We start from the raw sequence: 26943 nt of genomic DNA, 5'->3' as shown, positions 1-26943 counted from the left end.
GAAGAGAACTTGATGTCACTTATTGGATGCAGCAATCCTAGAAGTCACTATCGACCCTTTATACAAACCAGAATCTCAATTTGCAGACAATTTTAATTTCAGAGAGGAGCATGCAAGGCTTATAAGCCTCCTTACACTACCACGTCAGGCATGTCACCCTCCGTTCGGAAGCCTCTCATACAGCCAAATTAGCTCTCATGCTTTGTACCGATGAGTGGCAACACCCCGAAACACGTGTCTGCAAATACAGATTCTGGTTTATCTTTTATCCTAAGTCATATGGCAAGGCTCGTTAAAGGGTCAATATTGATTTTTAAGATAGCTAGTTCCAATAGGTGGCGCTCTAGTTTAGGCCCTCTTCCTTTCTGAAGCGGCTATTTACATATTTAATTTCCCAGAGGAGCATTGTATGGCCTATAAGCCTGCTTACATTGGCACGCCCGGCATGTCTCTCTCCACAAGGAGAGTCGTTACAGCCTAACAGAGGGACACCCGGAGATCAGCAACCTATCACCTATCTACAGATGTGAATATAGGACAATTCCTTTAAAAGCTTCATTGCCACAATCAAATCAAGAATGAAACACCCTGGTCCCGGTGATCCGGTGACCTGTAAGTTTGGAATCACCATTGAGGTAGCCAGGAAGTCATCAGTGTCACAGAAATATAAAAAAATAAAAAATATACCATATAAAAAGTATTCACACCCTTCAGCCATTTTTGTGCTTTTAAGTACTGTAATAATGTAATACCAGCGGGTTTCATCAGAAAGGCCCCAGTTCGGTTCTGTTCTTATCAAGCTTGAGCTTTCCTTGTGACCAAAGGCTCCGGTGTTTGCCACTGTATATACAGTACATGCAGATGTCTCCACCTTTCCACATATTTCCTTACAGGGGTTGTCTGGTGAAATGATGTTATCACTCATCATCATGATATATGATAACTTAGACAGTAGTGGGGGTTGACCGCTGGAACCCGCACTTACAGAACAGAATGCAAGCATTAAATTTAAAAAAAATGTCCCCGAAAGTGTCCAAATCCTGAAAGAACACCAATTTCTCACAATATAAAGTCAATACATTTTGGAGGACTAGCAAAACTCCTTGGCAGCCTGCAAATTACATCACAACCACTGGGTGGCCACATATAGACACATACAGCATGAAAAACTCCTGACAGAGTATCGAAAAAATCATGTTTATTTTTCATGTCTGTCATCAAAGAGGACTCATCTCGGGATATCTATAACTAAGAGGAAAGTTAAGGGAGGACATACTTCGCCTATGGAATCATGATATGTAAAACCTTTTCCATCAACTAAAAAAAAAAAATCAGCTTTGGATGACACGTATTTTATTGCCTCTATTTTCTAGGGAACTTTTTGTTCTTCTTCACATCACATGGAGGTCAAAGTCCCACCGTGGTGAGTCCATGGCTGAGGAGTAACAATCCAAACTGTAGGGTGGAGATGGCTGTTTACCTGCAGAGAAATGGGAAATATTCTCTACGACTTCATCCGGACAATGTGGTGATTTACTCCATGGAGGCTCCTAGGACACCAGAAAGAAGCCGGTGAGTTACGTTATTGTAACTGCTGTGAATGAAATGTAGCAATCACCTGACATATTGTATCCAATGGTTCATGGAACAATGGCTTCTACATCCAGTACATCCAGTAGGGTAACAGGAGGGGTCGTCTGGGACATTATGGAGACATTCAGTTGTCTATACTAGATCATGTAGTCATGTATCTACTCTTTGCCTCAGGTTCCACCAAACCGTCGGCTCCTCAGTGTTGGCTCAATCGGAGAAGATTTATATTTGGCAGTTCACTCGAATTTGTCCATCAGATTTATTTGGTTCAAATGTAATGTGGTTCATAATGTTCTGGGGGTCTAATAATATAAGGATAAAAAAAAAATGAATACTCTCTTCTCCCTGTCCCTTACCTTATTCATGTAGCTCACCACTTGGTTGTTCTGGTCAAGTCTTCATTCACTGGCCGCCAGTCTTTTTATGCTACGAGTCCCATTGGGTCCTAGGCATCCTAGGCATCTACTAGGTCTTGCATCGGTAGAGCGTGTATTAGGTCGCAGCCCCATGACGTTGCAAAGCTTATTGGGCGCTGGAGGCAGTGAAGACCTGATGGGATCTGTGGCGTGAAGATGACTGGCCTCTTGTGACTGAAGACCGGGCCGAAAAGATTATGGTGGTAGCTGTTGGTTTTTTTTTTTTGAGTGTTTTCAAATTCTTGTGAATCTTGCAAAGAATGACAAAAAAATAAGATTCTGTCAAATCTAAATTTCTGGTGAAATTTAAGACAAATATCATTTGTTTCAAAAAGATTCACCTATTTCTATAATCCTGTAAAAAAATTAGATGTTGGAGAATGGGAAAGAGAAGTGTCCACCAATAAAAAAGGAATGAGTTTTGTTACACGTTGCTCAGTGTCTAATTGGAGCCTGTGCTGGGACTTCCTACTGTGAGAGGGGAAGAGAAAGCTGCAGCTGCTGGAGATGAGCAAATCTGACCCAACTAAATTTGCCTAGAGTTTATTTGGGGTGAGTCAAATTGCAAGGAAGGGCTCTTTATTATGTTCTCCAGACTCCAGAGCATAATAATTGGAGGGTTTAAAAAATATTATACTCACCTCACCGCTCACCTGTTCTGGCGCTGCAGCTCCCCATTCACTCCTCTGCTAGCTCGCTTCCTTCCCCCGACTCCGGTCTTCTCTCCCATCTTCAGTTGTCTTCACACTTTGGCACTTACTAGACCTGACCCAAGCTCATGACATGGACATGACCTGCAAACGCCATGAAAGTACCTGGAGCCTAGTCAGTGCCGGTTGAAGCAGGAGGAGAAGACCGAAGCCGGAATGAAGAAGTGAGTGAGCGAAGGACGAGGTGGGAAGCTGTAGCACCAGGACAGGTGAAGGAGGGCAAGTTTAATGTTTGTTTTTGTTTTTTTTAACTCCTTTCCGACCCTCAAAACAATTAGGCAAAATGGCAGCGTCATCGAGTGAATCAAGATGCAGAAAATTTGGCTTCTGGTAAGTCTGTTTGCGGAACTGAAGGCAAAATTGATTCACTTCAAAGGGACTTTCTGCTGAACGAGCGATGATGAGGCTGAGGCTGCTCTCTTAACCAACTGCTGGGACTTCTTGCTGGGGTAGGGGAGGAGAAAGCTGCAGCTGTTCTGTTTACAGATTGGCTTAACGCAGATGAAAATTAGAAACTGATCATTTCATGTAGGAAAGTCAGTTGCCGCGCTGCATGATTACTGGATGATTATGTTTTATATATCTTACACCCAGACTAAGACATATATGGATCTGACAGCCTGGGTTGTATTTGCCAGACATTATAACACCGCTTTGGGCTTTTCTGCTTCGAGTCCTTGATAAGTTTATGATGCAGTGAGAGGATTCTGGACTGAATTATGATGTAATCAACATATTTATTTAGTTCTGCTCTAAATGTTAGTTTAGTGCGAGCTGTAATATTTAATGTGGAATCCAGTAAAATATATAATCTTCTGAGCTATTATCACAAAGGTAGCAGATTTACCGCTCGGAAATAAGCATCTGGTAATAAGTTTGGTGCTGGTCTCCCGACAAATCATAAAAAATGTATTTTGATGTAGCGTATGAAATGGAAATATATCCTGATACTTCTGTAAGATTTCTTCAGTGAAACGGCTGATGGAAGCAACTTTGGAGAAAGCAAAAAATGTGAGTTATAACCCCGCGCTTCATCTATAAAATGGAACGTTCCATGTATATCCGTATATCGTGGAAAGACGTCACCGCAATGAGGGGGACAGAAAAGTCAATGAGAGGACACCATTGTCTGCTAGACGTCGGCAGAGATATCTGATCTCAAGAACAAACTCACATCTATTTGAACATCCATGTGTCTATCTATTATCTATCTTTCTATAAATTCAAGGAAGCTTGAAGCTTCTTCACCCTACATAATGTAGAGTTTCTTCTCCTCCTCCATGAAGCTGAAGTCCAGGAAGAGATCAGAGAGTCTCTTGAAGTGAGTGTCACAATGTGGACACAGTCTATCCTCACTTGACTTGTAGTCAGATTCTAAAATCAGACTTGGGCACTGAGTCTATACCGGCCAGGCATCTGGTGGTCTCTGAGGTTCGAGAGTTTTTCATGGAGCCAAATTTTACCGTTAATGATATGGAAGTTAGTTTTTCTACAGTTTGTCCCCGTGTGGTTCCTTAATTCCCAGAAGGAGTTGTCTTAGACAGCATCTTGGAGCTGGTTGAGTTTGGTAGAGATGTAACTCTGCTTCTTCCTCCTAAGAATGGTTTTGCTTTGCCTTTGTATGGTGCCGTAGGCGACCCTCAGACCCATGTGGTTGGGGTCTCGTTTAAGGCTGTTCTCCAGGTCTTTCGAATGGCTTTACACTCCCTGTCGCACCAACCATTGATGTCTTCTACTTTTGGCTTCTTGTAGTTGCCTCTTGAGATCAGACATTTTGGCCATGGTGTATAATATATCATTAAGGTCTTTCACTCCTTCTCGATTTATCTCGTACTTGTCGTAGAAGTGATGGAGCATTTCTAGTCTACTGGAAACCTCTTTACATTTTATGGCCCACGTTTTGGACCATTTATAGGAGGGGAGCTAGTTGAAGAAGATGCTCTGCTGTGGACATTGAGTGGATGGTTTCTTCGTGGATTTTATGTAGAGAAGCAGTTTTGTGGGATCTGATGTGAGCGTTTATGGGGTGTCTATGAAAGCGCCAATGTTTGCCGGATCCATGTCTGTAGTCTATAGTGCTGCTTACTTGAGAGTTTAGTGTCTCTCTTGATGCAGCCATTAAGTTCTAAACTTCCTAAACTTCTACATAAGTTCAGGAACATTGTGACCCTGTTGGTGACGGTTCTGTCATAACTGTTTCTCTCCGTGTGTACTGAGCTAAGGTTGTCAGTCTCATCTCCATGTACAGTACAGACCAAAAGTTTGGACACACCTCATTTAATGAGAAGGTGTGTCCAAACTTTTGGTCTGTACTGTATATCCATCTATTTTTTTATGTACCTGCAAACTCAATGGAGAGCTACCATCCTAACCACAGTACGTCTGCGTGACGTCAGGCAATATCTAATAGTTTCTCCAAATCAGTTTTGTATTTTTCAATATTTTTCATTTCATCTTCTTGACATTTTCTACTTTTTCAGGTGTGAAATAAAATATTGTAATATCCTGTTTGTATAATGCCGCCTGGGTGTAAATGTCCTGTTCTACTATAGCTGTGGAAATTGCAAGTTTTGCTAATTCTTGACCTTAAGAAAAGTGAGATGATCCGAGCTGAATCTGAAAATGGAATTGATAATATGACATCTCTCCACAGAGTATTTAAGAGATCACATCATTTACTATTGACAGAAGTTTAATTAGAAAAGCTAATGGGATTTTTGAGTGTTTCCCCTTATTTTTATATCCATTTTCTGTTTTATTAACCTGTCAGGGGAAATTACTTTTTCCTTAATTTAAAAGGCCTCAATATTTGCTTATCCCTTAAAAACACTGCCAGATAAATGAACGATATTGTAAATGCAGCTTTAATTGTAGCAAAGCGAATTATATCTCCATGATTAATGAGAGAGCACGACTCTGACACACGTTCTCCCCGAGGAAAAGCCCAGACAAGGGGTGTCCCAGTATTCAGAGACACAAATGCCATCAACTGTATCTCCTGAAAACAAACTCAGTTAATAGTGGCAGTATTATAGTAGCTATATTCTTGTACATAGGGGGCAGTATTATAGTAGTTATATTCTTGTACATAGGGGGCAGTATTATAGTAGTTATATTCTTGTATATAGGGGCAGTATTATAGTAGTTATATTCTTGTACATAGGAGCAGTATTATAGTAGTTATATTCTTGTACATAGGAGCAGTATTATAGTAGTTATATTCTTGTACATAGGAGCAGTATTATAGTAGTTATATTCTTGTACATAGGAGCAGTATTATAGTAGTTATATTCTTGTACATAGGGGGCAGTATTATAGTAGTTATATTCTTGTACATAGGGGGCAGTATTATAGTAGTTGTTATGCACACGCCCGGACTGACTGGCATGTGCGGGTGTTGTGGTTCCACTGGACCATGGATCGGAGAGTGCCTGGAGGGGCGTGACTAAGTATCTGGCCGATCCGACCAAGGTGGCACGACGGCATACGACGCCAGTGCACCAGGGAGAAACCAGGCAGAGGGACCAGGTGCTACTCCAGGTCAAACTCCGGACACGGGGGTTGACCCACACTGGGATTACTGGAACAGGCAGGTTAGGCTGGCACAGACTGGTGGATGTAAGCAAACACGGCAGGTATGCAGATGGGTGGATACAGGCGAGTATGCAGGCAGGGAGGTACTGGCCGAAAGGACGGGCTGGAGCACAGAGAGGTTAAGACCCAGTACAGACTGGGTCACAGAACCGCAGATGCGGTAGACAACCACAGCAGAGAGGGAACGCCCGAAGCGGTGGGCAAGAACAGAGCAGGGCGGGGCTGCAGGAGCATCGAGCTCAAGCAGGGCAGGACAGGACTGCCGGAGCAGCAGGCAGAAGCAGGGCAGGGCGGAAACCGCAGAAGCAGTAAGCAAGATAAGAGCAGAGCAGAAACCGCAGGAGCGGCAAGCAAGGCAAGAGCAGAGTGAAAACCGCAAGAGCGGCAAGCTAAGCAGGAGCAGAGCGGACACCGCAGAGCGGTAAACAAGGCAGGAGCAGAGCAGAAACCGCAAGAGCGGCAAGCTAAGCAGGAGCAGAGCGGACACCGCAGAGCGGTAAACAAGGCAGGAGCAGAGTAGAAACCGCAAGAGCGGCAAGCTAAGCAGGAGCAGAGCGGACACCGCAGAGCGGTAAACAAGGCAGGAGCAGAGCAGAAACCGCAAGAGCGGCAAGCTAAGCAGGAGCAGAGCGGACACCGCAGAGCGGTAAACAAGGCAGGAGCAGAGCAGAAACCGCAAGAGCGGCAAGCTAAGCAGGAGCAGAGCGGACACCGCAGAGCGGTAAACAAGGCAGGAGCAGAGCAGAAACCGCAAGAGCGGCAAGCTAAGCAGGAGCAGAGCGGACACCGCAGAGCAGTAAACAAGGCAGGAGCAGAGCAGAAACCGCAAGAGCGGCAAGCTAAGCAGGAGCAGAGCGGACACCGCAGAGCGGTAAACAAGGCAGGAGCAGAGCAGAAACCGCAAGAGCGGCAAGCTAAGCAGGAGCAGAGCGGACACCGCAGAGCGGTAAACAAGGCAGGAGCAGAGCAGAAACCGCAAGAGCGGCAAGCTAAGCAGGAGCAGAGCGGACACCGCAGAGCGGTAAACAAGGCAAGGGGATAGGACTCTGTTCACAAAGAACAGACGGAGAAGGAAAGGCAGAACCAGAAGCACGCACAGTACTTACATAGAAGTAGCGAGCGTACACTAAATTCACAACAGAGGTACAGAGACGACGAGAAGGAATTTAGGAGCGGGTTCAGACTCTGCAGAAAGACGCAGAAAACAGACATAGAGGGAAAAGGGAGACAAGGTTAAAGTAGAAACGAGGCACAGACAACAGGGAACAGAGGAACGGGAACAGAGACAGCAAGGCAGGAACACAAACAGGACTCTGTTCAGACGGGAACAGATACCGCAAGGCAGGAACACAAACAGGACTCTGTTCAGACGGGAACAGATACCGCAAGGCAGAGACACAAACAGGACTCTGTTCAGACGGGAACAGATACCGCAAGGCAGAGACACAAACAGGACTCTGTTCAGACAGGAACAGATACCGCAAGGCAGGGACACAAACAGGACTCTGTTCAGACGGGAACAGATACCGCAAGGCACAGACAGGCAGATCTAGGAATACAGCCCCTAGAAGGCGAAAGAACAGGCAAGAAGCGTGTTCACAAGAACAGACCACAGTTCAGACACAGAACAGGAAAACAGGATAGGACCTGGCATGTCAGAGACAAAAAGCCAACTGACAAGAAACAATGCTCAGGCGCCATCTTGAGGAAGAAGGTGGTATAAATACCCAAAGATGGACAGCAATAGGCTGAAGGTGCAACAGGGGCGTGTCCGCAGCAGGTACAAGAAACAGGAAGTTCAGCGGGCGTCACCCTATGCAGCCAAAGTGGAGCAGAGCAGAGCACAAGGAAAGAAGCCAGACCAGTAAGCTGGGCGGGAGATGAAGTTTGCGATCTTGCATGATGAGAGATGGAACACCATGCAAGAACGCCGCCAGGTATGCTACAGTAGTTATATTCTTGTACATAGGGGCAGTATTATAGTAGTTATATTCTTGTACATAGGGGCAGTATTATAGTAGTTATATTCCTGTACATAAGAGCAGTATTATAGTAGTTATATTTTTGTACATAGGGGCAGTATTATAGTAGTTATATTCTTGTACATAGGGGGCAGTATTATAGTAGTTATATTCTTGTACATAGGAGCAGTATTATAGTAGTTATATTCTTGTACACAGGGGCAGTATTATAGTAGTTATATTCTTGTACATAGGGGGCAGTATTATAGTAGTTATATTCTTGTACATAGGAGCAGTATTATAGTAGTTATATTCTTGTACATAGGGGGCAGTATTATAGTAGTTATATTCTTGTACATAGGGAGCAGTATTATAGTAGTTATATTCTTGTACATAGGGGCAGTATTATAGTAGTTATATTCTTGTATATAGGGGCAGTATTATAGTAGTTATATTCTTGTACATAGGGGGCAGTATTATAGTAGTTATATTCTTGTACATGGGGGCAGTATTATAGTAGTTATATTCTTGTACATAGGGGGCAGTATTATAGTAGTTATATTCTTGTACATAGGGGCAGTATTATAGTAGTTATATTCTTGTACATAGGGGCAGTATTATAGTAGTTATATTCCTGTACATAAGAGCAGTATTATAGTAGTTATATTCTTGTACATAGGGGCAGTATTATAGTAGTTATATTCTTGTACATAGGGGGCAGTATTATAGTAGTTATATTCTTGTACATAGGAGCAGTATTATAGTAGTTATATTCTTGTACATAGGGAGCAGTATTATAGTATGTAACGGGTCCGGGAGGCGGACTGTAACGGGTCCGGGAGGCGGAACCTCTGAGCTACTATACAAGGGGGCGGCCCTTGTAAGGGAGCGGGTGGCAGTCTCTGGGTGAACGGACAGGGAGTTACGGCAAGTGATCAGGGCAGTCTCTGGGTAAGGGGTAGGTACGACCTGTGATGGCAGAGCCTCCGGGTAGGCTAGCAGGCAGATGGTAGATGTGTGCTCCCAGGTGAGCAAGCGAGAGTCTCTGGAATAGCAGGTGGTCACGGCACGTGACGGCGGAACCTCCGGGCTGGCAGGCAGGTAGGTAACGGAGAAGCGCTCCCAGGTGAGCGGGCAAGAGTCTCTGGAATAGCTGGTGGTCACCGCACGTGACAACGGGACCTCCGGGCTGGCAAGCAGGCAGGTAACGGAGATGCGCTCCCAGGTGAGCGGGCAAGAGTCTCTGAGATAGCTGGTGGTCACAGCACGTGACAACGGAGCCTCCGGGCTGGCAAGCAGGCAGATAACAGAGAAGCGCTCCCAGGTGAGCGGGCAAGCTGGTCCATAGACAGACTGACCGGAGGAGTAAGGCAGACCGTCGGACCTCAGGCAAGCAGGCAGGTAGCTGATATGCGCTCCCAGGTGAGCGGGCAGGCTGGTCCTTTAGACAGACTGACAGGAGTAGTAAGGCAGACCGTCGGACCTCAGACTGGCAGACAGGTAACAAGTATTCAGGCAGGAATCAGGCAGGTAACTGGCAGGTAACTAGCAGGAAACTGGCAGGTAACTGGCAACGGGACCTGAGGGCTGAAGCACAGGTGAGACACAGGTGCAAACAACATTGCTCGGGCACCTCCATTTTGGAGGAGGTGCCTTATATATGATGAAGTCCTCCGGCCATTGGCCGGGGACTCTTTAGGGCGGCGCGCGCGGCCCCTTTAAGAGGAGGGGAGCGCGCGCGCGCGCGCCCTAAGCACAGGGGCCGGGAAGGAGCGCGCGCTGAGAGCAGAGCGGGAGAGGACGCCGGGCACGGAGCAGAGCGGTGAGGGGAGCAGCGTCCCTGCCTAGCAGAGGGCAGGGACGCCGGCGCTACATAGTAGTTATATTCTTGAACATAGGGGCATTATTATAGTAGTTATATTCTTGTATATAGGGGCAGTATTATAGTAGTTATATTCTTGTACATAGGGGGCAGTATTATAGTAGTTATATTCTTGTACATAGGGGGCAGTATTATAGTAGTTATATTCTTGTACATAGGGGGCAGTATTATAGTAGTTATATTCTTGTACATAGGGGGCAGTATTATAGTAGTTATATTCTTGTACATAGGGGGCATTGTTATAGTAGTTATATTCTTGTACATAGGAGCAGTATTATAGTAGTTATATTCTTGTACATAGGAGCAGTATTATAGTAGTTATATTCTTGTACATAGGGGGCAGTATAATAGTAGTTATATTCTTGTACATAGGAGCAGTTTTTTAGTAGTTATATTCTTGTACATAGGAGCAGTATTATAGTAGTTATATTCTCGTACATAGGGGCAGTATTATAGTAGTTATATTCTTGTACATAGGGGCAGTATTATAGTACTTATATTCTTGTACATAGGGGGCAGTATTATAGTAGTTATATTCTTGTACATAGGGGCAGTATTATAGTAGTTATATTCTTGTACATAGGAGCAGTATTATAGTAGTTATATTCTTGTACGTAGGGGCAGTATTATAGTAGTTATATTCTTGTACATAGGAGCAGTATTATAGTAGTTATATTCTTGTACATAGGGGGCAGTATTATAGTACTTATATTCTTGTACATAGGGGCAGTATTATAGTACTTATATTCTTGTACATAGGGGCAGTATTATAGTAGTTATATTTTTGTACATAGGGAGCAGTGTTTTAGTAGTTATATTCTTGTACATAGGAGCAGTATTATAGTAGTTATATTCTTGAACATAGGGGGCAGTATTATAGTAGCTATATTCTTGTACATAGGGGCAGTATTATAGTAGTTATATTCCTGTACATAGGAGCAGTATTATAGTAGTTATATTCTTGAACATAGGGGGGCAGTATTATAGTAGTTATATTCTTGTACATAGGGGCAGTATTTTAGTAGTTATATTCCTGTACATAAGAGCAGTATTATAGTAGTTATATTCTTGTACATAGGGGCATTATTATAGTAGTTATATTCTTGTACATAGGGGCAGTATTATAGTAGTTATATTCTTGTACATAGGAGCAGTATTATAGTTGCTATATTCTTGTACATAGGGGGCAGTATTATAGTAGTTATATTCTTGTACATAGGGAGCAGTATTATAGTAGTTATATTCTTGTACATAGGGAGCAGTGTTATAGTAGTTATATTCTTGTACATAGGAGCAGTATTATAGTAGTTATATTCTTGTACATAGGGAGCAGTATTATAGTAGTTATATTCTTGTACATAGGGGGCAGTATTATAGTACTTATATCCTTGTACATAGGGGCAGTATTATAGTACTTATATTCTTGTACATAGGGGCAGTATTATAGTAGTTATATTCTTGTACATAGGGAGCAGTGTTATAGTAGTTATATTCTTGTACATAGGAGCAGTATTATAGTAGTTATATTCTTGAACATAGGGGGCAGTATTATAGTAGTTATATTCTTGTGCATAGGGAGCAGTATTATAGTAGTTATATTCTTGTACATAGGGGCAGTATTATAGTAGTTATATTCCTGTACATAGGACCAGTATTATAGTAGTTATATTCTTGAACATAGGGGACAGTATTATAGTAGTTATATTCTTGTACATAGGGGGGCAGTATCATAGTAGTTATATTCTTGTACATAGGGGCAGTATTATAGTAGTTATATTCTTGTACATAGGGGCAGTATTATAGTAGTTATATTCCTGTACATAGGAGCAGTATTATAGTAATTATATTATTGTACATACGGGGCAGTATTATAGTAGTTATATTCTTGTACATAGGAGCAGTATTATAGTAGTTATATTCTTGTACTTAGGGGGCAGTATTATAATAGTTATATTATTGTACATAGGGGGCAGTATTATAGTAGTTATATTCTTGTACATAGGAGCAGTATTATAGTAGTTATATTATTTTACATAGGGGGCAGTATTATAGTAGTTATATTCTTGTACATAGGGGCAGTATTATAGCAGTTATATTCTTGTACATAGGAGCAGTATTATAGCAGTTATATTCTTGTATATAGGGGGCAGTATTATAGTAGTTATATTCTTGTACATAGGAGCAGTATTATAGCAGTTATATTCTTGTATATAGGGGGCAGTATTATAGTAGTTATATTCTTGTACATAGGGGGCAGTATTATAGTAGTTATATTCTTGTACTTAGGGACAGTATTATAGTAGTTATATTCTTGTACATAGGAGCAGTATTATAGTAGTTATATTCTTGTACATAGGAGCAGTATTATAGTAGTAATATTCTTGTACATAGGGGGCAGTATTATAGTAGTTATATTCTTGTACATAGGGGGCAGTATTATAGTAGTTATATTCTTGTACATAGGAGCAGTATTATAGTAGTTATATTCTTGTACATAGGAGCAGTATTATAGTAGTAATATTCTTGTACATAGGGGGCAGTATTATAGTAGTTATATTCTTGTACATAGGGGGCAGTATTATAGTAGTTATATTCTTGTACATAGGAGCAGTATTATAGTAGTTATATTCTTGTACATTTGAGCAGTATTATAGTAGTTATATTCTTGTACATAGGAGCAGTATTATAGTAGTAATATTCTTGTACATAGGTGGCAGTATTATAGTAGTTATATTCTTGTACATAGGGGGCAGTATTATAGTAGTTATATTCTTGTACATAGGAGCAGTATTATAGTAGTTATATTCTTGTACATAGGAGCAGTATTATAGTAGTTATATTCTTGGACATAGGGGGCAGTATTATAGTAGTAACATTCTTGTACATAGGAGGCAGTATTATAGTAGTTATATTCTTGTACATAGGGGTAGTATTATAGTAGTTATATTCTTGTACATAGGGGGCAGTATTATAGCAGTTATATTATTGTACATAGGAGCAGTATTATAGTAGTTATAGTTTTGTACATAGGGCGCAGTATTATAGTAGTTATATTCTTGTACATAGGGGCAGTATTATAGTAGTTATGTTCTTGTACATAGGAGCAGTATTATAGTAGTTATATTCTTGTACATAGGGCCAGTATTATAGTAGTTATATTATTGTACATAGGAACAGTATTATATTATTATTATTATTATTATTTATTATTATAGCGCCATTTATTCCATGGCGCTTTACATGTGATAGGGATATACATAGCAAAAACATTTACATAATCTTAACAAAACGAGTCAGCGACTGGTACAGGAGGAGAGAGGACCCTGCCCGCGAGGGCTCACAGTCTACAAGGGATGGGTGAAGATACAGTAGGTGGGGGTAGAGGAGGTCATGCAGTAATGTGGTGGAGTGGTGGTTACTGCAGGTTGTAGGCTTGTCGGAAGAGGTGGGTCTTCAGGTTTCTTTTGAAGGCTTACATGGTAGGCGAGAGTCCGATGTGTTGGGGTAGAGAGTTCCAGGTAGGGGCGATGCACGGGAGAAGTCTTGTATGCAATTGTGGGAGGAGGAGATAAGAGGGGAGTAGAGCAGGAGATCTTGTGAGGATCGGAGGCTGCGTGCAGGTATGTACCGGGAGACTAGGTCACAGATGTATGGAGGAGACAGGTTGTGGATGGCTTTGTATGCCGTGGTTAGGGTTTTGAACTGGATTCTCTGGGCAATGGGGAGCCAGTGAAGGGATTGACAGAGGGAGGAGTCTGGGGAATAGCGGGGGGACAGTAGTTATATTCTTGTACATAGGAGCAGTATTATAGTAGTTATATTCTTGTACATAGGGGGCAGTATTATAGTAGTTATATTCTTGTACATAGGAGCAGTATTATAGTAGTTATATTCTTGTACATAGGGGCAGTATTATAGTAGTTATATTCTTGTACATAGGAGCAGTATTATAGTAGTTATATTCTTGTACATAGGGGCAGTATTATAGTAGCTATATTCTTGTACATAGGGGCGGTATTATAGTAGTTATATTCTTGTACATAGGGGGCTGTATTATAGTAGTTATATTCTTGTACATAGAGGCGGTATTATAGTAGTTATATTCTTGTACATAGGGGCAGTATTATAGTAGTTGTATTCTTGTACATAGAGGCGGTATTATAGTAGTTATATTCTTGTACATAGCAGCAGCATTATAGTTGTTATATTCTTGTACATAGGGCAGTATTATAGTAGTTATATTCTTGTACATAGAGGCGGTATTATAGTAGTTATATTCTTGTACATAGTGGCAGTATTATAGTAGTTATATTCTTGTACATAGGGGGCAGTATTATAGTAGTTATATTCTTGTACATAGGGGCAGTATTATAGTAGTTATATTCTTGTACATAGGGGGCAGTATTATAGTAGTTATATTCTTGTACATAGGGGCAGTATTATAGTAGTTATATTCTTGTACATAGGGGCAGTATTATAGTAGTTATATTCTTGTACATAGGGAGCAGTATTATAGTAGTTATATTCTTGTACATAGGGGCAGTATTATAGTAGTTATATTCTTATACATAGGGGGCAGTATTATAGTAGTTATATTCTTGTACATAGGGGGCAGTGTTATAGTGATTATTTTCTATGCTGTGTGTATAACCTGTCCCAGTATTTCTCCATGTGAGTTTGTATCTGAGTGTCGTCTTCTGTGGCAGCAGTGAGGGAATGACACTGTGTGTATTCAGTGCACTGTTCACAATCTAATTTCCGTACCCCAGGCTGGTTAACACTGGGATCACTTTCTTAGTCACTTAATCTCCTGACAAGTCAGGACTCTAAACCTCGATTCCTCCTTTGCTTTCCACTGTGATTCTGATGGCCGCGCGGCTTGAAGCCTGCAGTAACTTTAATACTTTTCTAGCTGAACAAACTGCTGTGGATCCAACTGTTTAATTACATGTTTAAGTACAACAAAGGCGCCCCCTTAATGGCTTAAAGGAAAAACGAGCCGCCAACCGGGGACATGTTACACAATTGTGCCGACTACCCGGGAGCCGTGATTAGTGGAATGCGCTTTGTTTGTTGGAATTGCTTTCTTTAAATATTTTCATACAGATTTGCTGAACATGAACGTGTATACAGTCTCCTAGTGAGATCATAATCACTAATGATTGTCGACAGCTGCGGCAACACTAAGTGGTACCAATGGACATTACTTATTATGCAATCCCCCCCTTATATCTGACATCCTTATACCACCATGGTGCAAAACTCTTAGATATATTGATCTTTTGTATACATTGTAGGGGTTCACTCTCTCTGGCTGAGAGGTCAGCACAGGCACAAAGTTGCTTGATGAAAAGCAGGTAGATTTATTACAGTCGATAAATCTCAAAAAAAAAAAAAGGAAAGCAAGCAGCCTTTCTCCAGAGTATAGATCGGGATAAGGAAAACGAAGCAGTTAAAATGTCCAGCTCTCTCTCAACTCCTGTCAAGCTGACCAGCACCAAAACATCTTTCACCTCTCACTCACAGACACAACTGAGGCAGCTCAGTGGAGATATGAAAACAGCCAGTCCCACCCTGCAATTCTGACCATTCCTAAAACCGGACCCAAAATCCAGGCCAATTAAAAACCCTCTCAGTACTAATGGTACCAAAGCCTGCTTTTCCAGGTTTCACATCACCGAGGCTAACCACCTCTGTGACACATATCTCCCGTCCGGGACCTGTCCAGCATCCACCTTACAACACTGTTTGCAGATGTCCCTGGTTGGTCGGTAGTAGGACCACATCGTTGGTCGGTAGTAGGACCACATCACTGAGATGAGGAGGCGTCACGGGTGTGTCAGAGGTGACAGACAGTCGCCCTGCAGTTGGTTGCAGGAGATCTCTACGTTTGGCATTACAGACATCTTCTTAGAGGCTGGCTGTCTCTAGAACCCAGCGGCTACCTCCCACTGGCTAATTAACTCCCTGGCCTGAGTGTATTAATACCTGGTATATCTGAGAGGGAGGTGCCGGCGATATTCATTACTACTTGTGAGGCTTTAGCAAGAGCAGTACTTCGTCCTCTCTGGAGCTTGAGGCCATGTGCACATTTGTCTGGAGTCGTCTAAAGCTAAGCAATTCCCCCCCTGTTCGTCTACCCTTGTTGTCTATAGAGTTTAGTGGAGATCGACTAGTGCTCATCTCCTCTCTTCCCTAGCCTTAGCTATACGCCAGGGAAAGTCAGGGTGAGGCACATGTGCGGCGATTGGTGAAGAGCCAATATAGGGCCGGTAGTTGAGACAGGGTGACACTAGACCAGACTAGGAGGTCTCAACTCCCCCCTTTCCCTGGCGTCTGGGCCCCCTTTCCCCCTTCCCTCTGTGTTGCACTAAGTCTTTCCCACACCTGGGGTGACAGGAGGCTGAGCCCGACCACCACTGAGCAAGACACAGAAGTACAAGGTGTTCAGAGACACGGCCGAGGTGAGGAGGCTGAGCCCGACCACCACTGAGCAAGACACAGAAGTACAAGGTGTTCAGTGCTCAGAGACACGGGCGAGGTGAGGAGGCCGAGCCCGACCACCACTGAGCAGGACACAGAAGTACAAGGTGCTCAGTGCTCAGAGACACGGCCGAGGTGAGGAGGCTGAGCCCGACCACCACTGAGCAAGGCACAGAAGTACAAGGTGTTCAGTGCTCAGAGACACGGCCGAGGTGAGGAGGCTGAGCCCGACCATCACTGAGCAAGACACAGAAGTACAAGGTGCTCAGAGACATGGCCAAGGTGAGGAGGCTGAGCCCGACCACCACTGAGCAAGACACAGAAGTACAAGGTGTTCAGTGCTCAGAGACAAGGCCGAGGTGAGGAGGCTGAGCCCGACCACCACTGAGCAAGACACAGAAGTACAAGGTGTTCAGTGCTCAGAGACAAGGCCGAGGTGAGGAGGCCGAGCCCAACCACCACTGAGCAAGACACAGAAGTACAAGGTGTTCAGTGCTCAGAGACACGGCTGAGGTGAGGAGGCTGAGCCCGACCACCACTGAGCAAGACACAGAAGTACAAGGAGTTCAGTGCTCAGAGACACGGCCGAGATAAGGAGGCTGAGCCCAACCACCACTGAGCAAGATACAGAAGTACAAGGTGCTCAGAGACATGGCCAAGGTGAGGAGGCTGAGCCCAACCACCACTGAGCAAGACACAGAAGTACAAGGTGTTCAGTGCTCAGAGACACGGCCGAGGTGAGGAGGCTAAGCTCAACCACCACTGGGCTGGGATTATTAAAGATCAGATAATTGTACTTTTAGGTCCTTTTTGTGTTAAATATGGATCAAAATCACCTTCCTACAGTGATTAGAAGACACTTTCTTCCAGCAGTGCAGCAGGAAAAAGTCTGTGTCTCTCCAGAATTGTTGTGCAGAACGAGGCTCCATCTCAGCATCAAAGTCTCCACTGCTCGGGGCCAGGAAAGGCCCTAAAATGGAGAATAATGAACCAGCCCCAAGCCCTAGTGAGAACTTGTAGGTCCTTTTTACATGAAGCTTTCCGGGGAAGGAGAACAGTCCCCTCTCTGATCAGTGTCTAGGGCAGTGGTGTATGATACACTCCATGCATGGAGCTTATGGCTTTTACTCATAATATTATTACTATATTGGGCACTTATATTTTTATGGAATATCAGAAATGTGTTTTGTACATTGAACTGTTTGGTTCTTATTCTCACTGTAACAGATGGAAAGAAACAAGTGATATGGAAACTTTATGTTTTACATTTATTTGCCCAATGTTTCTGCACACAGAGATATTCTGCTAAGACAAAACCGCACTGTGACTTTCTTAAATATTCATATTTTAGGTTTATTAATCTTTTAAACTGATGAGACTGGAGATAGAAATTCTTTATTAATTGTGCACACAGTGTATATAGTTACCTGCATCTCCTTGATGTCCCTGGTTGGTCGGTAGTAGGACCACATAGTTGGTCATTAATAGGGCCACGTCGTTGGTCGGTAGTAGGATCACATTGTTGGTCTTTAGCATGACCACATCGTTGGTCGGCAGTAGGACCACAACTTTGGTCGGCAGTCAGATCACATTGTTGGTCGGCAATAGGACCACATCATTGGTCGGTAGTAGGGCAACATTGTTGGTCGGCAGTAGGACCACATCCTTGGTCGGCAGTAGGACCACATCCTTGGTCGGCAGTAGGACCACATCGTTGATTGGTAGTAGGACCACATCGTTGGTCGGTAGTAGAACCACATCGTTGGTCATTAATAAGACCACATCGTTGGTCGGTAGTAGGACCACATTGTTGGTCTTTAGCATGACCACATTGTTGGTCGGCAGTAGGATCACATTGTTGGTCGGCAATAGGACCACATCGTTGGTCGGTAGTAGGGCAACATCGTTGGTCGGCAGTAGGACCACATCGTTGGTCGGCAGTAGGACCACATCCTTGGTCGGCAGTAGGACCACATCCTTGGTCGGCAGTAGGACCACATCGTTGATTGGTAGTAGGACCACATCGTTGGTCGGTAGTAGAACCACATCGTTGGTCATTAATAAGACCACATCGTTGGTCGGTAGTAGGACCACATTGTTGGTCTTTAGCATGACCACATCGTTGGTCGGCAGTAGGACCACATTGTTGGTCGGCAATAGGACCACATCGTTGGTCGGTAGTAGGACAACATCGTTGGTCGGCAGTAGGACCACATCGTTGGTCGGCAGTAGGACCACATCCTTGGTCGGCAGTAGGACTACATCGTTGGTCGGTAGTAGAACCACATCTAGCTTTGAGGCTCCCATCACTGATGAAGGGTCATACATTGTCAGACTTGTTTACCAGAGGTTCCTCTGAAAGACTCCAACACAAAAATGTGCACAAATCAAGCACAAAAGAACCCCATTTAGAGGTGTCTGTCAAGTCAATCATTTGCCCCTATGGTCCATTTCTTTTGGGATGATTGATGAGCAGTGGATCTTAGAGTAATTTTCTCTTACCATGGTTATAGATTCTCAATATTGTCAGACACCTCTACAGTCCTATTTTAAGCCCTAGGAAAGTCTCAAGGTCCAATCATCTGCTTGGTTTGGATTCCGAAAGACGTTACTATGATCGATATTTCAGATTCACTCCAAATTCATTTCTTTTATGCTACATTTCAAGCCATAACCCGGGCACCACTGAAACAGTTGATCTGTGAGGTTGTCGGGTCCACGCCAATCTGATATCAATGGGGACAGGTCATCAAAACTATAAGCCTGGAAATCCCCTCTATATTTAAGGTGCTCTCAGCATTAGTGGCTGCTGGCAGACTAAATTTAGTAATTTAGGAGAATGGTGTGAAAGTGAAGCAGTGGATTTACAGTTCTCTATGAGAACAACAATGCCCCGATCCCTACATGTAATCTGGACCTACGTAATTGACAGTTATGTCCTTCCTTACCTTTCTTCTTGGCTTGATATATCTGAAAATTAATGATCAAGTCGATCAGTTTTTAAAAAATCAAAAAAAGATTTTGCGATATTCTGTTGGGAGATATTTATGCTACATGTGGCCGCCCGGTGGTTGTGATGTGAATTGCAGCCTATTGAGGTTTTTTTTGCTCATTTATGATAGAAATATATTGAATTTGCATTGCAAGAAATTAGAGTAATTAATGAAATTTGTGGAGAGAAGAGGATATTATATTCTGTATATTACATAAAATGAAATTCAACTCTTTTGCAGTAGAGTGCAGGGGTATACTCGCTCCCAAGCTCTTCGTCCTTTCTTTGAGGGTCAGGGTTGACCCTCTCTCCATTGCACCGATGACTTACAGCCATTATTAAGCTTTATGGCGTCACCGAAATAATAATTGAGTATAAAAGGAAAAGCAACATAACGTGAAATGACCGGGTAATGATGGAAGTAAATAATGCCCCGACCTGCGGCCTGTAAATAATATCATTCACCAACACTTCTTACCACTGGTCGGAAGCCAACGCTGCCATGAGCCAATGGTCGTCTGAGAGCGCAGCCTTTATTGCCGACATCCATTGCTCCGGCTGACAGGCAATCTCTGTCCTGCGGATGAAGCTGGACGCTCCACTTCTGGATTATTTGCAGTAACGTCCGTCTACGTCCTACATGTGAAATGTTAATTGCCCCATAGATATTATTTATCGCTGAAGTAAAGGCTCACGAGCGTCGTGCGCCGACATCCACCATTATGTCATCTAATGAATGGAAGCACAAGAGAATTATACATAGAGGTCACGGCTAGCGCCATCGCGTACCTGACACAGTACCACTCCATGTATCGCGCTGAAAACTGGAATTAGATACCTTAATGTTTTTTGTGTTATTTCGCATTATTAATGTTTTATTGGTTCAGACCACAATGCGGGATTTAACCCGTTATGGGCAGTGGGGAGCGAATCTGACGAAATTAGAGTTTGCTGAAATTTGGCCAAGAAACTCTAATTATTAGATCGAATGAACATTATTATACTCCGAGATCTGGTCAGACGCCAGGGAAGAAAATGACAAAAAATTTCCACTCTCTCAGCCCCTATCTGTCCCACCGTGCAGCATCGCCCTGGTTTGGCCGTTGTCTTAAGTCCAGTCATCGTTGTCGTCTTCTCTAGGCCATTTGTGGGGTCTTCCGGCACCCGGCATCTTTGATGTCTCCTGTGCTAATTGGGTCACAGCGTCCCAACATTGCATTCTTGTCAGCGCAGGAGACGCTCCCGGGCACTGTGAGACGTTGAAGCTAGTCCAGTGGGGACCAAAGAAGACTACCGGACCGGAGCAGGGCTGTCACGGGTGTGTCAGGTGTAATAGACAGTCGCTCTGAATCTGGCTGTAGAAGGTCATTGCACTTGGCGTTGCAGACACCTTCTTAAACCTTCTTCCTTTAAGACGAAGCGGCGACCTCCCTGCTGCTGCTGATTGACACACCCTTGCATGGAAATTGAAAACTCTCAGTTTGCTCCAGGCAATTGTCGGTGATATTTCTATGTTCTTTTATGCATGCTTGGAGCACTAGCTGTTGGCTGGCTTCTTCTTTGGTGCCCTTGGAGGACAGTTGGCGTTACTCCTCTGGTGTCTTCTCAAGCTAAGTTAATCCCCTTTGTTTGTTTACCTTGTTGTATTTAGTTTGTAGTGGAGCCTGACCAGTGCTAACCCCTCCCCCTCCCTATATAGGGCAAAGCTCTAGGGATATACAGGGTTTAGGGTCCTGCTCGGCGATTGGTGTGGAACCAATATAGGGATGGTAGGGTAGGCAGGGTGTTATTAGACCTGCCTAGGGGTCTCCACTCCCCCTTTCCCTATTGCTTGGGCTTCCTCCCACTCTTCCCTTCGTGTTGCACTTAGTCTTTCCCACACCTTGCGTGACAAGGGCTCCGCAATGGGACAGATGAGTATATGTATACGTAGTTTTTACCTCGTCCCCATCTCTTATAATCCTGCCATTTTGCTGGATTCACGGAAATTGAATCCCCAAAAATTCTGATTCTGGCCAATATGCACAGCTGTCAGAGATGGTGGACATTGTGAAGGGGAAACAGAAAGCACCACAGCCTCCATTACACATGGTGATCACATGAACGGCAATAGCATTTTTGAAGGTTTGCTCTTCTCGGCATATATTCATGCAACTTTCTCGGTTCTGTGCCTCGTCTTCAGAGCTTTTATGTGTAAGAGGCTCGGACTGACAATCTAACCAGGTAGATTACTGATGGACCGCTCTCTTTGATCTCTTTGATGAATCGCCAATTCCACCCAATCAGATGTCAAAATTCATCCATCCTGAATCTGATTCTTGGGTTCTCAAGCCACTAACCCTGCTGGGCACACAAGGACCTGACATTAGCCAACACAACGAGAACCAGAGTGAAGATGTTCTGTGAAGGTGGAGGATGATGCACCATCCAGTCCATAATAGTAGGATCATGGCTTGTAATAGTAGAGGTCCGGATGTCACCTGCATTTTATCCAGCTTATCGAGCAAATAATGCAAATAAATGCCCACGAGTCTATGTTCTTATCAATTATACTATAGTCATTCTTATTTATTGTCATTTAACGGCCTTCAACTTGGTCTCAAGTCATGGTGACTTGATTGATGAACGCTCTGTAGGAAGATCGATCTTGTACAAGTCTAGATAGGTCCACCAGGGTCTTCTCCGACGTTATCTTTATAGTATAAAGCCATAAGGTTGCTGATCTTTCTCTTCACCTTGTTCCGTCTATTCTTCCAACCATGATGTCCTTCTCCAGTGATTGTTCTCTTCATATGTGATGTGTCCAAAGCGGGCAAGTCGTAGCTTGGTGATCCTTGCTTCCAGTAACATGTCTGGCTTGATTTATTCCAAAATTGGTTTCTTTGTTCTTCTTGCCATCCATGGTATTAATAACATCCTTCTCCAGCATCACATTTCAAAGGCGTTGATTCTTCTTTTGTCTTGTTTCTTTATGATCCAAGTTTCGCATCCATATGATACCACATAAAAAACCAAAATATATACGAGCCTTGTCTTCATTGCCAGCGAAATGTTCCTCAATTTGAAGATCTTGTCCAGTGACCTCAATAATCCTTCTGTCATCCATCAATCCACAGAGACCATGCAATGACTGTAAATTTATGCTGATATGTCCTGACAGTAGATTCATTCAAAAGTTTTTTCATGATTGGACAATGTCCACCAGAATTTGACCCTTCTGTGGGGTCTGATAGTAATTCTGGACGTCACTGAGAGATGTAGTATAGGGCTGGGCGAGATCTTTAAAGTAATTGTCTCAAAGCAGGAAGAAAGTAATAAAAAATATAATAAATGGTTTCACACTCACCCAGTTAATCTTCTGGCGCTCCAGTGGACATCACTGTTGGTCCCACGACAAAACTAATCACCATTCCATAAAAGTATTAAAAACGTATCCATGCCTCATTATGTTGTAACTGATGTCACAAAATCATGCCTGAAAAAATTAGTTTATGTTAGACCTGTTATATTATCCATGATGATGGTCCACAAAACGGTGTAGAAGTAGGGTTCCTAGTGCTCACGGAGAAGACTATTCTAAAATCAACACTCCATCTACTGTATAAATATATGTCAATAAGACATGATCCCATTATAGATCCTAGAAGCAAGAGATGGACTCCAAAGTCGTCCCCCAATGGGGTTGTTTTCTATGAGACCTTTGGGGATCAGAATTATGTCAGAGTCTGGATCCTCTGTCTGGAAATACAGATGTAGAAAATCTAGAAAGGGCATCTATGACCATTCGTAGCACAGCCACCCTACACAGGTAGCATAGAAGGGCAGTGGTATCAGCCCAGCAGGCCCGTGACTGTACACATCAGATTTCCTACATCTATAGTACAGACCAAAAGTTTGGACACACCTTCTCATTTAAAGATTTTTCTTTATTTTCATGACTATGAAAATTGTACATTCACACTGAAGGCATCAAAACTATGAATTAACACATGTGGAATTATATACTTAACAAAAAAGTGTGAAACAACTGAAAATATGTCTTATATTCTAGGTTCTTCAAAGTAGCCACCTTTTGCTTTGATGACTGCTTTGCACACTCTTGGCATTCTCTTGATGAGCTTCAAGAGGTAGTCACCGAAAATGGTCTTCCAACAATCTTGAAGGAGTTCCCAGAGATGCTTAGCACTTGTTGGCCCTTTTGCCTTCACTCTGCGGTCCAGCTCACCCCAAACCATCTCGATTGGGTTCAGGTCTGGTGACTGTGGAGGCCAGGTCATCTGGCGTAGCCCCCCATCACTCTCCTCCTTGGTCAAATAGCCCTTACACAGCCTGGAGGTGTGTTTGGGGTCATTGTCCTGTTGAAAAATAAATGATGGTCCAACTAAACGCAAACCGGATGGAATAGCATGCCACTGCAAGATGCTGTGGTAAACCAGACAATGTGAACTGAGGTCTAAGATGGCAGACATACAAGAAACAGAGGCATGTTCACACTAGCAAAAAAGAAGCAAGACAAAAATATATCTCATACCCTACCATAATTATATATAAATGTAAAGCAAAATTGCATAATAAATATAGGGTACTTAGTGAACTATTTTTGATCAAAAAAAGTATACAAGCCGTCCCACCAGCGGCAAGGTGACCCTAAATTGGGACGGTACCTATACTGCCTATATTAAAAACCTTACTGTATATCAAAGTTGAAGTAATGCATATAAAAGGGTAGACAAATAGGACCGGGTCCCAACTCCAGACCACCTAGGCCCGTGGTAAGCTACATATATACCAATCAGCTCAACAAAGGGCATGCCACACCCTTAAATTGCACAGAATGCAAACAAGTCAAAAAACCAGACAATGTGAACTGAGGTCTAAGATGGCAGACATACAAGAAACAGAGGCATGTTCACACTAGCAAAAAAGAAGCAAGACAAAAATATATCTCATACCCTACCATAATTATATATAAATGTAAAGCAAAATTGCATAATAAATATAGGGTACTTAGTGAACTATTTTTGATCAAAAAAAGTATACAAGCCGTCCCACCAGCGGCAAGGTGACCCTAAATTGGGACGGTACCTATACTGCCTATATTAAAAACCTTACTGTATATCAAAGTTGAAGTAATGCATATAAAAGGGTAGACAAATAGGACCGGGTCCCAACTCCAGACCACCTAGGCCCGTGGTAAGCTACATATATACCAATCAGCTCAACAAAGGGCATGCCACACCCTTAAATTGCACAGAATGCAAACAAGTCACTAAGTACCCTATATTTATTATGCAATTTTGCTTTACATTTATATATAATTATGGTAGGGTATGAGATATATTTTTGTCTTGCTTCTTTTTTGCTAGTGTGAACATGCCTCTGTTTCTTGTATGTCTGCCATCTTAGACCTCAGTTCACATTGTCTGGTTTTTTGACTTGTTTGCATTCTGTGCAATTTAAGGGTGTGGCATGCCCTTTGTTGAGCTGATTGGTATATATGTAGCTTACCACGGGCCTAGGTGGTCTGGAGTTGGGACCCGGTCCTATTTGTCTACCCTTTTATATGCATTACTTCAACTTTGATATACAGTAAGGTTTTTAATATAGGCAGTATAGGTACCGTCCCAATTTAGGGTCACCTTGCCGCTGGTGGGACGGCTTGTATACTTTTTTTGATCAAAAATAGTTCACTAAGTACCCTATATTTATTATGCAATTTTGCTTTACATTTATATATAATTATGGTAGGGTATGAGATATATTTTTGTCTTGCTTCTTTTTTGCTAGTGTGAACATGCCTCTGTTTCTTGTATGTCTGCCATCTTAGACCTCAGTTCACATTGTCTGGTTTTTTGACTTGTTTGCATTCTGTGCAATTTAAGGGTGTGGCATGCCCTTTGTTGAGCTGATTGGTATATATGTAGCTTACCACGGGCCTAGGTGGTCTGGAGTTGGGACCCGGTCCTATTTGTCTACCCTTTTATATGCATTACTTCAACTTTGATATACAGTAAGGTTTTTAATATAGGCAGTATAGGTACCGTCCCAATTTAGGGTCACCTTGCCGCTGGTGGGACGGCTTGTATACTTTTTTTGATCAAAAATAGTTCACTAAGTACCCTATATTTATTATGCAATTTTGCTTTACATTTATATATAATTATGGTAGGGTATGAGATATATTTTTGTCTTGCTTCTTTTTTGCAAGATGCTGTGGTAGCCATGCTGGTTCAGTATGCCTTTAATTTTGAATAAATCCCCAACAGTGTCACCAGCAAAGCACCCCCACACCATCACACCTCCTCCTCCATGCTTCATGGTGGGAACCAGGCATGTAGAGTCCATCCGTTCACCTTTTCTGCTTCGCACAAAGACACTGTGGCTGGAACCAAAGATCTCAAATTTGGACTCATCAGACCAAAGCACAGATTTCCACTGGTCTAATGTCCATTCCTTGTGTTCTTTAGCCCAAACAAGTCTCTTCTGCTTGTTGCCTGTCCTTAGCAGTGGTTTCCTAGCAGCTATTTTACCATGAAGGCCTGCTGCACAAAGTCTCCTCTTAACAGTTATTGTAGAGATGTGTCTGCTGCTAGAACTCTGTGTGGCATTGACCTGGTCTCTAATCTGAGCTGCTGTTAACCTGAGATTTCTGAGGCTGGTGACTCGGATAAACTTATCCTCAGAAGCAGAGGTGACACTTGGTCTTCCTTTCCTGGGGCGGTCCTCATCTGAGCCAGATTCTTTGTAGCGCTTGATGGTTTTTGCAACTGCACTTGGGGACACTTTCAAAGTTTTCCCAATTTTTCGGACTGACTGACCTTTATTTCTTAAAGTAATGATGGCCACTCGTTTTTCTTTACTTAGCTACTTTTTTCTTGCCATAATACAAATTCTAACAGTCTATTCAGCAGGACTATCAGCTGTGTATCCACGAGACTTCTGCACAACACAACTGATAGTCCCAACCCCATTTATAAGGCAAGAAATCCCACTTATTAAACCTGACAGGGCACACCTGTGAAGTGAAAACCATTTCCGGTGACTACCTCTTGAAGCTCATCAAGAGAATGCCAAGAGTGTGCAAAGCAGTCATCAAAGCAAAAGGTGGCTACTGTGAAGAACCTAGAATATAAGACATATTTTCAGTTGTTTCACACTTTTTTGTTAAGTATATAATTCCACATGTGTTAATTCATAGTTTTGATGCCTTCAGTGTGAATGTACAATTTTCATAGTCATGAAAATACAGAAAAATCTTTAAATGAGAAGGTGTGTCCAAACTTTTGGTCTGTACTGTAGATGTATCAGTCAT

At 42.8% G+C, this 26943-nt stretch overlaps 1 protein-coding gene across 1 annotated transcript in view; it reads left to right on the top strand.

Annotated features, from left to right (window-relative positions):
* ALK (ALK receptor tyrosine kinase) overlaps positions 1 to 26943 on the top strand; it is a 1279208-nt gene that overhangs the window by 718331 nt on the left and 533934 nt on the right. Inside the window, exon 4 of the mRNA XM_073671793.1 lies at positions 1374 to 1572. Within this exon, the coding sequence (XP_073527894.1) occupies positions 1374 to 1572 (199 nt within the window). The remainder of the gene's footprint in view (positions 1 to 1373; positions 1573 to 26943) is intronic.

Source organism: Phyllobates terribilis, unplaced genomic scaffold (genome assembly GCF_046119375.1).
Source record: "Phyllobates terribilis strain yellow unplaced genomic scaffold, ASM4611937v1 Scaffold_3__8_contigs__length_932513732, whole genome shotgun sequence".
Classification (NCBI taxonomy): Eukaryota; Metazoa; Chordata; class Amphibia; order Anura; family Dendrobatidae; genus Phyllobates; species Phyllobates terribilis.
Note: the sequence above shows the minus strand (reverse complement) of the source record. Positions and strands in the feature narration are given on the sequence as shown.